Source organism: Diabrotica virgifera, chromosome 8, assembly GCF_917563875.1.
Source record: "Diabrotica virgifera virgifera chromosome 8, PGI_DIABVI_V3a".
In the NCBI taxonomy this organism is placed as follows: domain Eukaryota; kingdom Metazoa; phylum Arthropoda; class Insecta; order Coleoptera; family Chrysomelidae; genus Diabrotica; species Diabrotica virgifera.
In genome coordinates, this window is record NC_065450.1 from 151805021 (window position 1) to 151820636 (window position 15616).

At 31.6% G+C, this 15616-nt stretch overlaps 1 protein-coding gene across 1 annotated transcript in view; it reads left to right on the forward strand.

Moving 5' to 3' along the window:
• LOC126890050 (macrophage mannose receptor 1-like) overlaps nucleotides 1–15616 on the forward strand; it is a 77008-nt gene that overhangs the window by 26348 nt on the left and 35044 nt on the right. Inside the window, exons 4-5 of the mRNA XM_050658880.1 lie at nucleotides 9539–9796; nucleotides 13391–13485. Coding sequence (XP_050514837.1) covers nucleotides 9539–9796; nucleotides 13391–13485 — 353 coding nt within the window. The remainder of the gene's footprint in view (nucleotides 1–9538; nucleotides 9797–13390; nucleotides 13486–15616) is intronic.

Consider the following 15616-nt stretch of genomic DNA (forward strand, 5'->3'; position numbering starts at 1 on the left):
GTTTCAAGTTTCTACATTGTAAAAAACAAGAGAATTTAGGCCTTTTTCCATTAAAATCGTTTTTATTTATTTAAACAATTAATAAACTTAAACAAAAATTTTTTTGTTGTTTATTCGTGTATTGTTCCCGCGAATTCATATGTCTGCAAATTTTCATTCATTTGCATGGAAGAAAGGGTAGTCAAATTAACATCCAAAGATTTGACGCAATCTATTGAACTAAAAAAAGCGTTTAAAAAGGTTTTTTTTTATTAAATTAATTGGCCCAAACCGATGAATGTACGTAATTTGTTTAATTCTAAATACATTTTACTGCTCTCAGAAAACATAAAAATGTTTTATTTAAAAAATAAACATTGATTTTCTCTTAAACGTAATGTTCAAATTTCCAACAGCCCTAGATACAAAGTTTACTACTTTTTAAACAATTAGAATAATTGAAATAAAAATATAATAAACAATATTTTAAATCCAAGACTTTTCGTTAATAAACTGATTTCTGGCTGCATCCTGTATCTCTGGCTTTTACAATATATAAGCACAAGAGACGACGAAAATAGGAGAAAGCAAATGGAGGACACTTTGGCCACGCATTTAGCTTCTCTCCGTCTAGGAAAAGGACCGAAAGACAGTTTCTAAATACTCAAATCTGAGTAAAGATGAAAAATAATTAAGGCAGTTTTTGTTTTTATTCGACTCAGAGTTGGACCACCATCTCCATATAGCTATTTCAGCATCCCATGCATCTTCCGTGAAGCTATGCAGTCACAACTCTGAAGCGAATATTAACAACCCTGCCTATTTAAGGGAAACCATCGCGATACAATGATTCCATCTTTTGAGACGCAATCTAGCGACATCTCTCGAAAAACGAGGAAAACAACGAAAAGCCCTAAATTCAGAGTTTACTACTTTTTAAACAATTAGAATAATTGAAATAAAAATTTAGTTTATTAAGAGGAAACAGTAGCGATCAACAGGTAGCGAAAACGCGTTCCAAGATTGCGGCTGTAATTTTGAATATTTTTTCGAGATACACGTATTCGTAATATAATAAAGAATGGCGGTACAGAGTCCAATTTGAAAAATATATTAATATGAGGAAATTACTCTGTAATTAAATACAATATTAAAAAAACGAGCCTGTACCGCCATTAAGAAGAACAAAAAAAATACACTTTCTTCAAATAAACTTTTTTATCCGATGCCTAGACTTTTTGTCATTTTGGAACTACTAATGAAATAAAAAAAATTAGTAGTTCCAAAATGACACAAAATCTAGGCATCGGATAAAAAAGTTTATTTGAAGAAAGTGTATTTTTTTGCTCTTCTTAATGGCGGTACAGGCTCGTTTTTTTAATATTGTATTTAATTACAGAGTAATTTCCACATATTAATATATTTTTCAAATTGGGCTCTGTACCGCCATTCTTTATTATATTACGAATACGTGTGCCAAATATCTCGAAAATATATTCAAAATTACAGCCGCAATCTTGGAACGCGTTTTTGCTACCTGCTGATCGCTACTGTTTCCTCTTAACGAAAAGTGTTGGATTTAAAATATTGTTTATTATATTTTTATTTCAATTATTCTAATTGTTTAAAAAGTAGTAAACTTTGTATCTAGGGGTTTTCGTTGTTTTCCTCGTTTTGCGAGAGATGTCGCTAGATTTCGTTTCAAAAGGTGGAATCATTTTATCGCGATGGTTTCACTTAAATAGGCAAGGTTGTTAATATTCGCTTCAGAGTTGTGACTGCATAGCTTCACTGAAGATGCATGAGATGAAATAGCTATATGGAGATGGTGGTCCAACTCTGAGTCGAATAAAAACAAAATCTGCCTTTATTATAGTGATTGGAGTTGATAGTGATAGTGAGTTGAATGATGACATCCAACCTCCGTTTGGGAGACGCCACTTAAAGAGTATACACTTTATATATCTTTAGATGACAGCATATTTATATCGTGACACTATGACAGTCACATAATTATCCATATTCCTGTTTGTTCGTATATGTATGGTGTATGTATATTTATAAACTAAGGAGTTCCACTGTTTTCACTGTATTCCTTCACTCAGCTATTCGCTCCAGTTCGTTCTGTTTTGCCAGTCCCCTTCCGGCAGATTTCTTCTTTACATTGCTTCATCTACTTCATCTCTGAAAGATCTTTTGGTCTTCCTTCTTCCTATCGTGCTCCACTCTGTTATGTTTACCAACTTGTTTTCTGCACTTCTGAAATGTCCGTACCAGGTTAATCTCTTATGTTCTATGTATTCTGTTATATCTGATTCATTCCCATTCTTTTCTTAATCTCTGTGTTATTTATTCTATCTCTTCTTGGTATTCTACAGCTTCTTAGGAATTCCATCTATGTTACTCTTATTTTGGTTTTGGTTTTGGTTTTCTTATTTATTATACACTTTTAACACCCTTAAGTCAGGATACTTCTTGCCATGGTGTTATATTTTCTTCTTCTTATTTTTATACTAATGTTCTTATCCCACAGTTCCGGGTTCAATTTTCGTTTGCAGTCTCTTGTTTGTCCTAGTCTATTTTTTAAATCTTATTTCGTTGTTTCTTTGTTTGAGATTATGAAACTTAAATACTTGTACTTATCTGGTACTTTGATTTGCTTACGTTCATCTATTTTTAGCTGTTTTAGTCCTGTATTATCCGTTGATAAGTATTCAGTTTTCTTTAGGTGTATGGTGCTTTTGTGAAATAAGTGCTTCTTTTACTCGTATTTTAACCCAGGAACAGTCCCGCGTTAGATTTTATCCAATAATACGGTACAAATTTATAACAAATTTTTATTTTGTGGTATTTTTATTTACTTATTATGTTAAAATAGTCACCAGGACCAGACGGAATAACCAACGAGCTTCTAAAACACGGAGGAGAAAGTATAACCCTAGAAAATAGCTTCAAAACAATATTACCCTAGAGATGACAAAACTTATGCACAAACTATTATTGCACTGCAAGATACCAGATGCATGGAGAAACAGTATAATGATGCCAATGTTCAAGAAAGGAGACAAAGAAGATCCTAACAATTATAGAGGTATAAATCTACTGAACACCGCACTTAAGCTAACCACAAACGTCCTAACCAACAAAATCAATAAACTTATGACTTTATCAGAAGTACAACATGGATTCAGATCCGGAAGATCCTGCGTAGATGCCATATTTGTACTAAGATAAATCACAGAAAAGGCCATCGAGTGCAATAAACCAGCATATCTATGTTTTATAGATCTGATAAGGGCTTTCGATTGCATCCAAGTAGAAGACGTCTTACACCTACTGTATATCAATAACATTATAACATATCAATAAATACTATACAAACCATCGAAAATATCTACTTCCGTAATCGAATATAGACAAAGATAAATGGAAAACTAATACAGTTTATACCAGTAAAAAGCGGAGTCAGACAAGGTGACTCGTTAAGCCCACTGCTCTTTAATATAATAATGGCCGAAATAATATAAGCAGCAAGTACAGGTCATGGTTAGAGAATAGGAACAAAGAAATCTAAATAGTAGGTCTGGATCCCGCGTATGAAAAAAAAGTTGATTAATAGCAAGCTGAAAATTTGTTAATAGCTTAAGGGTGTCTAGTCGGACAAACTTTGATATATGGGAACACTGGAACAGGGGAAGTTTTAACTGTGGAACAGGTTAAAAATTTGGAACGGTCAGACCACGAAAACGGCACATGTATTTTGTCCGAAAGAACAGACTTAAACTCTCCGAACAGAGATTAAACTCTCATGCAAAAATCAGACTGCTACTTATCACCAAATGGGCGTTTTAATGAGTGGAACATGTAGAATATGTCAAATGACAGGAATTATGACAGGTGATAAATAGCAGTCTGATTTTTGCATGAGAGTTCAATCTCTGTTCGGAGAGTTTAAGTCTGTTCTGTCGGACAAAATAAATGTGCCGTTTTCGTGGTCTGACCGTTCCAAATTTTTAACCTGTTCCACAATTAAAACTGCCCCTGTTCCAGTGTTTCTACTTATCAAAGTTTATCCGACTAGACACCGTTAAGCTATTAACAAATTTTCAGCTTGCTATTAATCAACTTTTTTTTCATACGCGGGATCCAGACCTATAGTATGTTATGCATACGTAGCCGCATTAATCGCTGAGATAGAAGACGATCTCCAAATATTAACATACATCTTCAATACAACAGCCAAGAAATACAATATAATAATATCAGCAGAAAAACAAATATATGGCACCACTACATTGTAAAATCGAAATTGGTGGGAAAATAATAAAGCAGGAAGCAAGATTTAGATACATGGGAATAGATACGAATAGAATAATTACGGAGATGTTAAAGAAGAAGTACGACAACAAAGCGTAAAAGCAAGTAAACCGTCGTGATCTCTTAATGACACAATCTGGAAGAACAAACACCTAAAGGTACGTATCCATACAAGGGCTAACCCCGCTCCGTGTAGCAGCTCCACATATTGGATACGTCGGTGAACCCTGCTCGGCGCTCACACTCTTCAATCCAACCGGTTTGCGGTTTATATGTAGGAGAGCTCATACAGTATCCATTCGAGCTGCTACACGAAGCGCGGTTGACCCTTGTATGGATACGTACCTTAAAAGAAAACACAAAAGCAAGAATCTAAAAGCAGAAATTAGACCTATATTGACATACACGGCGGAGACAAGATCTGACACATCTAAAACGATACTTCTACTAGAAGTAACAACAGAGCGACTACTAGAAGTACTAGAAACAACAGAGATGAAAATACTTCGACGAATAGCAGGGAAAAGTCTGTTGGATAGGGAGAGAAGCGAAGACATAAAGGAGAGCATGCAATGTAGAATACATAAATGGATGGATGACTTGTGACAAAACGGAAACAGGAGTGGAACGAACACATTAGTAGAATGGCAGAGGAGAGGACAGGGCTGCTTTATCCATTAGGCAATATAGGCAGTTGCCAGGGCGGCACAAATACTGTACAAAAAATATTTGTATATAAAAATTATGGATCTGGGTTCTGTCATTAAAATGTATGAAGCTCTTTCAAATTACTTTACCGCAAGGAAGCCAAAAAATTGTGCCCAAATAAAACATATAAAGAAATACGAAAGAGAAAAAGAAAAATTCAATTTGACGAGGGAGCCGATGATGAACTAAACTTTTCAGCTAGTGATGAGATGAAAATCCACACATTCTATATTATAATCGACACTCTGATAAGAGACCTGAATAGACGTCTAGGATTTTATCGACTTATTTATCAACGTTTTCGTGTTATTAACAGATTTGCCAAAATTAAGCAATGAAGAAATTATTAAAGAAGCTGAAAATCCGGTACAAAATAAAGACGACCAAGATACATCATTCATGCATGAATGCATTCGGAATGCATTTGGATCATTTGGATACCACAATAAAATCACCAATTGACATATCTTAATATTTAAAGAGAGTTAGTGCAGTCACTGAAGGTGGATATGAGCTATTACCTCCGATTTCGTTGAACATCCAACTATTTGCATGAAAATTGGTGAGTGGTTAAAGGATAACTCAAGGGACAAAGGTGACATGGTGTCAACTTGCGCTTTTACCCTGGGGGTGGATGCCACCCCTTCTCGGGAGTGAAAATTATTTTATTAAAATATCCTCCGAATTCGATAGAGGGGCAAATTCTAAGTAAAATTTGTTACATAAAGTTATTAAAATAAATCAAAACTTTTTATTAAAGATCAAAGATTTTAATATTTTGTGAGAAAAATGCATGTTTTTAACCGATTTATTTTTCATAAATAACTCAAAAACTATAAGATTTTACAAAAAGGTTATTACTACCAAAATTGAATCTAATAAAAAATGAAATAAACTCCTTACTGAAAAGACCTTTTAATGTTAAATAAAAGTAAGTTATAGGTAATTGAATGTATATTTTTTTCGGCGAGTAACCAAATCTAAGCATTCAAGCTTAGATAACGGGAAAATGATGCATTTTATAACATAACCTTATTAAACATTAATTTGTCAAAGTACTTAGAAATATCTATCAAATGAGATCCCGAATAAGTTAATAGCATTAAAATTTATGCACCAAATATTTTTCAAAATTTATCTTTTAAGAATTCTTCCAAACAAGTTATTTTTTTTATAACTCCGTTAATTTTTACGATATCAGGTTTGCCTTAACACCATTTAAAAGTTAATTTTATTGACTATTAAACCACGTTGAATTAATTCTTTTAAACCCCTTACTTTTTTAAAAATAAAAGGTTAAATTGCCCTGGTTACATGGTTCTCGCAGCAAAATTTAAGCTTTAAACGTTTCTATCTCGGTTAATATTTACCCTATAGTTATATACCCTATAGTTTTACATAGTTATATAAAGTTATATAAAGTTAAAATATTTGATACAGTGAAAACTAAAATTTGGTTATACATATATCACTTTTTACGTATATTGAGTATTTTTGGAGTTATTATCAAAAGAAAATGAAAATTACGATACCTTTAAAAATTCTGATTTTTTAAAATTAAATCTTTTTTTTTAATATGCATTCTAAACCAGTCAAAATTGTTGAAATCATTATTTATGCTAATATAAAGAAATTCTTCTAAGGATTACTATAAATTTTAATTTTTGTGGAAATGGCGTATGTTTTATTTTTCACTTTTTCCTAAAAAGTTTTAAAGGGTTCTCTTATTTTCATCATAACTTGCTTAATTGTGATGATATTGACTTCTACTGGAGCTCATTTGATAGGTACTTCGAAGTACTTTGACAAGTGTTTAATAGGTATATTTTATAAAATACATCTTTTTCCCGTTATTTAAGCTTGAACACTTAGATTTGAGTACCCGTCGAAAAAAATATACATTCAATTAACCATAACTCACTTTGAATTAACATTAGTTTAGTTCTTTAAGCAAGGAGTGTATTCAGCTTTTTATTATCTTCAATTTTGATAATAATTCCTTTTTTGTTAAAGCTTATAGTTATTGAGTTCTACGTGAAAAACAGCTTTAAAATATGTATTTTTTTACGAAAAAATAAAATCTTTGATCTTTAATAACTCCAAAAGTATTGATTTATATTAATAACTTTATATAACAAATTTTGCTTAGAATTTGTCTCTCTATCGATTTATGGAATTATTAAAGAATAATAATTATTTTCATCCTCGAGAAGGGATGGCATTCACCATCACGGTAAAAGCGCAAGTTAGCACCATGTCACCTTTGTTCCTTGAGGTATCCATTTCATGAAAATTGATGGAGGTTCAACGATATCGGAGGTGAAAACCTTCAGTGACTGCACTAAGTGGATTGAAATATATTTTCCCTAATTTTGACATTGCTTTGCACATTTACTTGTGCATCCCAGGTGTCAACGTATCCGCTGAAAGATCATTTTCAAGAATTAAAAATAATTTCTCATCAAGTATGACGCAAGAACGTGCAATTTGTCGATTTTGTCAAGAAATTTTTTTTTTCAAAAGTCTTTTTTGAAAAGAAGTCTCTGATGTGATCGAACTGGAATGAAAATTTTTTCTGTTATCGGTATATACACTCTCTCTCTCTCTCTCTCTTGTCGTTTCCCCATTACTGAGGTTCGTGCTTTCTTCCAATATTCCTAACGATGTTTCTCCATTGGTCTCTATCTTCAGCTGCTCTAAGAGCTTCGCAGAATGAGTTTCCAGCTGAATTCTTTATTTGGTCGGACCATCTAGTTGGTGATCGTCCTCTTGATCTTCTCCCCGGAACGTTTCCAGAAACGATTAATCTCTCCAAACTGTCGTCACCTCTGCGAACCACATGACCAAAGAATTGCAGAATTCGTTGCAGACATATTGTAGACAGCCTTTTTTTAATATTGAGTTGGTTTAGAATGGAAACGTTTGTCCTATGAGCTGTCCATGGTATGCGCAGCATTCTTCTCCAGCACCACATCTCAAAGGCATCAATTTTTTGGCGCTCGCATGCGCGAAGAGTTCAAGTCTCTGCTCTGTATAGAAATATTGAGAATACAAGGGCATTCACCAGTCTCATCTTGATATTTTGAGAGATAGATCTGTCTTTCCAAACTTTAGTTAGGCGACTCATCGCATTTTTTGCCATACCAATACTTCTCCGAACTTCTGCTTCACAGTTGCCATCGTTAGTTGTACTAGACCCGAGATAGACAAAGGTGTTTACTATCTGGTATTCCTGTAACATGTTAGTCAATTGAATAGTGTCGAATCTGTCGACCACCATTATTTTTGTCTTAGCTTTATTGATTTTCAGACCAACTTTATTGCTTTCGTGCTCAACTCTTCGCAGAAGATCAAACATTTCTTGCTCATTTGCTGCTATAAGTGTAGTGTCATCAGCAAATCTCAAATTGGAGATTTTCCTACCGGCTACTGTTACTCCACCGGCCCATCCTTCTAAAACCATCCTCATGACATGTTCATCATAAATGTTAAATAAGTCAGGTGACAACACGCATCCTTGTCTAACACCTCTCTCGGTCTTGAATTGGTTTGAGAACTTCTGATCTAGTCGTACTGTCGCTATATTAGGCTGGTACAGATTTTTAATAAGTGTCACCAGGTGCATTGGTGCGCCCATTTCTATTAAAATTGACCACAGATTTATCCAGCTTACACAATCAAATGCCTTTTGATAGTCAACGAAGCATATAATCATAGGTACTTGAAATTCTCTAGACTTTTCAATAAGTTGTCTCAGGTTCAGGATTTGTTCCCTTGTACCTTTACCCTTTACAAATCCCGCTTGTTCCTGAGGTATTTGGTAATGTAGATAGGTTTTTAATCTGTTTTTGATGATATGCAACAAGATTTTACTACCATGTGTTATTAGTGACAGTGTGCGGTAGTTTTCACATCTGGTGGTAGGTATATACACATCGTAGTTTAAATCCATTTTTAGTGTGTTTGCAAATTTCTGCAATTTTTTTTTTCGCAAAAATGGTACATGATTGAGGGGCGGCTACTAGAGAATTGCCTAGGGCGTCAATTTACCTAAACGCGGCCCTGGGAGAGGATAGTACGAATAGCATGAGATAAGTCACCAAATGAACGAAAAAGGATTGGCAGAACAAGAAAAAGATGGTGCGATAATTTAAACAATTTAGGAGACTAATATTGAAGAAGAAATAGGCTTCAAAGCCTACATACAACAAGGAAGAAGAAGTTAAAATATCTATTTATAACAATTATTAAAGCTATGTAGTTGTTTATCACCAAAACCATATAAATTCGACAAAAAATAATAAAAAAAATAAAATAATGAATATTAAAAAAAATGCCTACGCATTACTACACCCTTCCTCGAGGCAGTTACGAGTGGAAGGTTATGTTGCAAAAGTTTTCATCAAGTTATCACGGAAAAGGATAAAATGTTAGATTTTTTCTTACGGCACGACCGACCACGGGTTAATATCAGCCTTATTAAACATTTAAATATTAAAAAAAATTTGGACCGTAACAATTTATTTTCTTCTAGATGGCGAAATTAACTTCTGGACTTCTGGGACGAACTTAGTGGATAAAGTGTCATGGATGTGGATGTCTAATGCTCAACCCATAACTTACTCAAACTGGAACGTCGGACAACCTACAGCTTCCGCTTACAGATGTCTTTTGGGTCAAATGATTAGAGGAAAGGATTTCCTTTGGATGAACGTAGACTGTAATGGCCTTTACAACTTTGTATGTGAATCTATAGAACCAGCTGCTTCCAGTAAGACTGGTGGCAGTGAAAGTAAGTAGCAGGATATAAATTTATATTTAAGTTTTGATAGAGTGCAGCATATAATAATTAGGGGAGTCAGTATAGAACGAAAATTTTCATGGTTTCGGGAAAATTCAAACAAACTTATATTCTTCTAAAACTTACTGTTAGTTTATATACATGTTACGGTAAAAAGTTCTACTTGCAGATTTAGCGGATAATAATTGTTTATTAATTACTTAACCTTCGGATGACCAAGCGGGGGAAATTGTGACCCCAGCGTATGTTTTCTTTAATAAGTTCAAAAGTATTTTCAATTTTTAACTCATTATTTTTTTATTTGACTTTAATATCATTCTAGATATCCTCATACTTTGAAATAAAAAAAATTCCCTATATTTTACGAATAAAAAATATATTCTGAAGTTGATGTTTAGTAAAATACCGTCTATTATGTGTAATTTCAAGTAGTTTTACGCTAATGACGTCGACTTTGCAAAGTAACAAGACCCTTACTCAACATACACACTACACATGACACTAATACTCATGTTGTGACTGGCTGAATGACATAAAGTCCATGCCAAAAAAAATTAAAAAAAACTTCATTTTTTTGTTAATTGTCATTTTTGACATTTTTAACCTGGGGTCATTTTTCCCCCCTTGGTCATCCGTGTAACAAAAAGAGGTTGGTCATCGGAAGGTAAACAATAATAATTGTTTTGTATAAATATTTTTAATAATATCACTGATTTCATCATTTTGCTTTGATCAAAAATGTTTCTATTTTGTGTTTCATTAAACTGAATCCAAATTTGACGTTACAATTGAAAAAATTTAAAAAATAATTACTCTTATACAGTATGTATGTCTGCGTAACTAGGAACCATATTGGAAACTTTTTTTTATTACTTATCAATTTTACGAAAAAAAGTTATTCTTTATAAATTGCTCTACATGGTCTAAAATCTAAAACTCGCATCGGATATCAAATTTTATCAATTTTTTACGTGGTAAGCATGTCAAAAATATGAATTTCCTTCAAGGGTAGGTAAAGGACCTTTATATTTTAGAATATCAAAAATTGTTGTTACAAAAAGTGGTTTGGAATTAAAAATTATGTTAATTACATCCTTCTAATTGAAAAAAATGCAAATTTTTCTCAAATTACGGATAATCAACATCATGTTATTACAAATTATGATAATAAAAGTTATTCCTAATAAAATTCTCTGCCTGGTCTCATATCTAATATGCAACCATTAGATATCAATTTTTTTCAATTTTATACGAGGTATGTCAAAAAACATGAATTTCACTTAAGAGTTAAGTACCTTTATAGTTCAAAATATTTCAATCAGAAGGATGTTATTAGTCAAGTCAAGTCAAGTCAAGTCAAATTTATTGATCACATGCGACATTATACAAAGTACATGTATGAGACAAGTCAAAGTTACAGACATACATCTTAAAAGTATATAAATATAAAGGTATTAAATATTAGAACATAGTTTTTAATTCAAAACAACTTTTCTTAATAATAATTTTCGATATTGTGAAATATAAAGATACGTTACTCTTGTGCGAAATTCATATTTTTGGCATGCCTCGTAGAAAATTAATAAAATTTGATATCTGATGGTTGTATCTTAAATTCTATACCACAATGCAGAGCATTTTATAAAGAATAACTTTTTTTCGTAAAACTGATAATAAAAAAGTTGTCAATAGTTTCCAAGTTACACAGACATGTATAAGAGCTCAAAAAAAATTTTTAACATTTATTATATTGAAAGTTTGTAATTTAATGTATTTTAGGTAAGATGTACAGAAAAAAGTTTTGATGACTTTGTACAAACATTTTTTTGAACTGATATTTTTCGGTTTTGATATTACATTTTTTTATCTTTCTTAATTTCATCAAAAAGAACTTGTTTATTTTGTTTCTAAAATAAAATAATTTAGTGCATTTTAAAGATTACATCTTAAGCTTTAAAAAAACACCTATAAAATTGTAATATTTTTATTCAAACTATATATCTTAAAGTGGTAGTAATTCTTTAGAACTATGAAGTTTTCATAAATTATATTTTTTGCGACGTATCATTTGAATTAAATATTTTAGATTTTTTGAAAGAAACATCGTTTAGTAAGATATTTGAGAGATAAGTTTTCAAATTAGAGAGCTTTATAGTCAAAACTATACTAAACTGTATTACTTACACATTTTTAAATGTTTTTAAACAAAATTCATGTATGTAAGACTCACTTTCTGCCCACACTGTACTTATGCCCATATAATTTATTTCTTTTTATTATAACTAGATAGATAGCTTTATTGTTCTTCTTTTATTTCCAATTTGTAAAATTTAATTTGATTTTGTACTTAGTTGAAGAATTATATTAAAATAACTCAACTGTGCGCTTCGCCGAACGTTACTATTCAGTCCGCCAATGTTTGTGAGAAGGGTGACTTTGGCGTTATAAATAAAAAATTATAAAAATTATAGATTTAATTTTAGAAAAATGTTTACATAAAATTTTTTGTGTAAAGTTTTCTAAATTCTTCAATGATCTAGTCAGGTTTTTTGACATTTATATTGTCGTAGATACGTAAAAAACTAATTTCGCAGTTCATTTGTTTAATAAAAAATGAGGCACCCACTTCTGGAGTAGAACTTTTTGATATGTTGTTTATTAAACATTTCTTAATGAAATTACAAAAAATTCTATTTTGTTGTTCTGAAGCTATTTTCTTGTGGCATTTTTATAATAAATTGCTTTTAATGGGAAATAAGCCACAATTTTATCAAAAAAATTATTGTATTAACGTTAATAAATTATTATTTTAATGGGCTTCGAAACGTTAATAAAATCATTTTTTCTATGGATGCTATACAATGTGCAACTTCTCTCACTACTTACATACGTTCAAAATGAACAATTTCTCAGGCAGTGAGAAAAGTCGGCCATTGCAGTGAGAAATATTTTTTCTCACGGGTTCACCGCCGGTTTATATACATATGATCGTCATTTCCATGGTAACATGCACAATACAAACACAATTATTTTTGTCAAACAAAATGTGTTTGAACTTGTCAAAACTTATCAAAAATTACCTTTTAAGACTGTTCAACTGTGAATTAAAATTTTAAATAAATAAAGTATATAAATATTAAGAATATTAAATACCTATGTGTATATATGTCTTTTATTTCAATTTAGACATATAATATACCTAAAAGCACCTAAATTATAAGTTTGAACTCTTGACAAAAACGCATCCATAGAAAAAGTACAGTGTACAACACGTGAGAAAACGACATATTTCTCCCTCGCTTGATTTGCGGCACTCGCCTCGTGCCTCGGCTCGTGGCAACAAACTTCTGCGCTCGTGAGAAATATGTCTTTTTTCTCTCTTGTTGTACAATATACTATTTTTTGATAAAATTGTGGCTTATTTCCCATTAAAAGCAATTTATTATAAATTCTATTTTGTTAGATTTTTCCGTAAGCACAAACTCTATTGACTCCTCTAAATATAAACAATAAATAAATTAATGGTAATTAAATATAAGTATTTATTAAATCTGAGTAGAAAAATATCTTCTTTCAACTTTTCAGATTGGGCCAAATTGTTTGCAGATCCGTCAGTATCTCCAAACTTTCCATTGTTCAACTACAATAAAAAAAGTTACTATGTAAACACCCAAGCAATGGTAAGATAACATTAAATTTAAACAAGTATTGATGGCCAAATATTATTATGTCATTATACAAGATGAGTTATAACAAAGTTATAACTAATGGGATTGGGATATAGACTATAATTGCGTTATTTGAATCAAAGTGCGGCGATTAAATGAAATATTACTTTTTTTTTACTTACTAATACTACTCGTACTTCATTTTGTTTTTTGCTTACAATGTGCACTGTATAAAGTTCTCATAAAAATCAGCAAGATATTGTTATATTTCTATTGGATATGAAAATTAAAATTAGATAATTATAAACAGAATTCAATTTAATATAAAATATTTTCAATTTTCTCAACCACGGGCATATAAATTTAGAACAACCTGTATACAACAAATTGTTATATTTAATTTTAAGAAGTGATTAAATAAGACTCAAGTGAAATCGATAATAGGCCATTATCGTTTGTTCGCGGAAGGATCGATCATTAGCCGATGCTAAATAAGACTAAGTGGAAATAGAGAGTAGGTCATTAAAATTTGTATATAGTAGAAAGTAATTTTAGAATGGGAATTAACTATTTTCTTTGAAATCCATTAAGCATATTTAGAAAGTTTAAAAATTGGTTTTGAGGAATACTGCGAATGAGAGTTGGTGGTGGAAGTTTGATTTGTGAATCTGGAAGGGATATTTAGAAATCAGGGGAATGAATGACAAATAGAGATCAGAATGTTTTGAGCTGTCGAGAAGTGAAGTCGAGTAGTAGACGGTAGTGTACGGAGAGTGAGAAAGCCTGTGTAGTTCCGTGAGTGTGAAGTATCTATCGTAGAACGAGAGGTAGGCCAGGTTGAGAGTAAAAGAACCTCCTTGAGCCAAGAGTTCCCGGTAGCTGATTGCAGTTTCGAAAAAGGTAGAACACAGCATCACGACAGAAGCAGGAAACGAGAGCTATACGAGCTAGTTTCAGAGGAGAACATTACTGGAAGCCAGGACGAGGTTTGGATTGCAGCCAAGGATAGCAGGAAACGGGTCTTGTGTGAAGACATTCTCAGTGCACCAGAAAAAGGTCAGTCTTATTTGTTTGGACATGAATGTATGGGTTTTTCGTAGTAAATACCACATTTAAAATTGAAGAAACATAATCAATAATATCAGAAAAGCTTCATCAAACTTAAATAGAATTGTTGCTAATAAATCATAATAGTTAAATGTTAATAAAAACTTTCAATTGGAAATCAAAAGAAAATAAGATTCCCATGTGTAAATGTTATGTTTAAGAAAAATAAGATATAGCAAATATTAAGCAGTGATTGCCATTTAAATAAAATAAACAATATTTTGATTACAATTGTAACCCATATGTGTTATTATTTTACTCTTTTCTTTCCTATCCCGATTAGGAACCATTAAGAAATACTTAGAAGCCACGTATGTAAGTAATTAATTTTATAAAAAGCCCTGAGATTGAAAACATATTGATATGTGATCTGGTAAATTAATTAGATTATTATTAATGCATTGATTAAATTAAATGACATATAAAAATATTATCTCATATCAATAATCAAGATCACAACAACTGGCGCCCAACGTGGGGCATTGTTAAGTATTTCTAGTGGCAAATTTGAAGGATAGAAAGAGTAAAGCCGGTATTTGAAAATTTATATGCCTGTGGTAAAAAGTGAGATACTTACATTTGATAACATAAAATTTTAGATCTCTTTAGGTACAAATTTTACATAACTGATTTAATATTTTATTTTTACGATATTTACATTTGATATATTTATTGACAATTTATAATATTTGGGTGAGAAAAAGTCGTCTTGGTAACATACTAGTAAAATTTCATATTTGGCGGGGACAGTACTTCTTGAAAACAAATGTCTGTGACAAGAAGCCAAAGCAAAGACAACAAAAAACAAAAAGAACATTCAAATCAAGAGAATAATTCAGACCAAGAAGATATTTTAGACACGACAATCATGGCATCAGAACAGCAAGAATTATCAGGAATAGATAAATTATTACAAATGATGCAACTCCAGTCACAAAGAATAGAACAAAAAATGGATAAAAATCAGGAAGAAACATCAAAGAAAATGGATAAAGTCGATCAAAAAATGGATGAATCACAACAAAAAATGGATCAA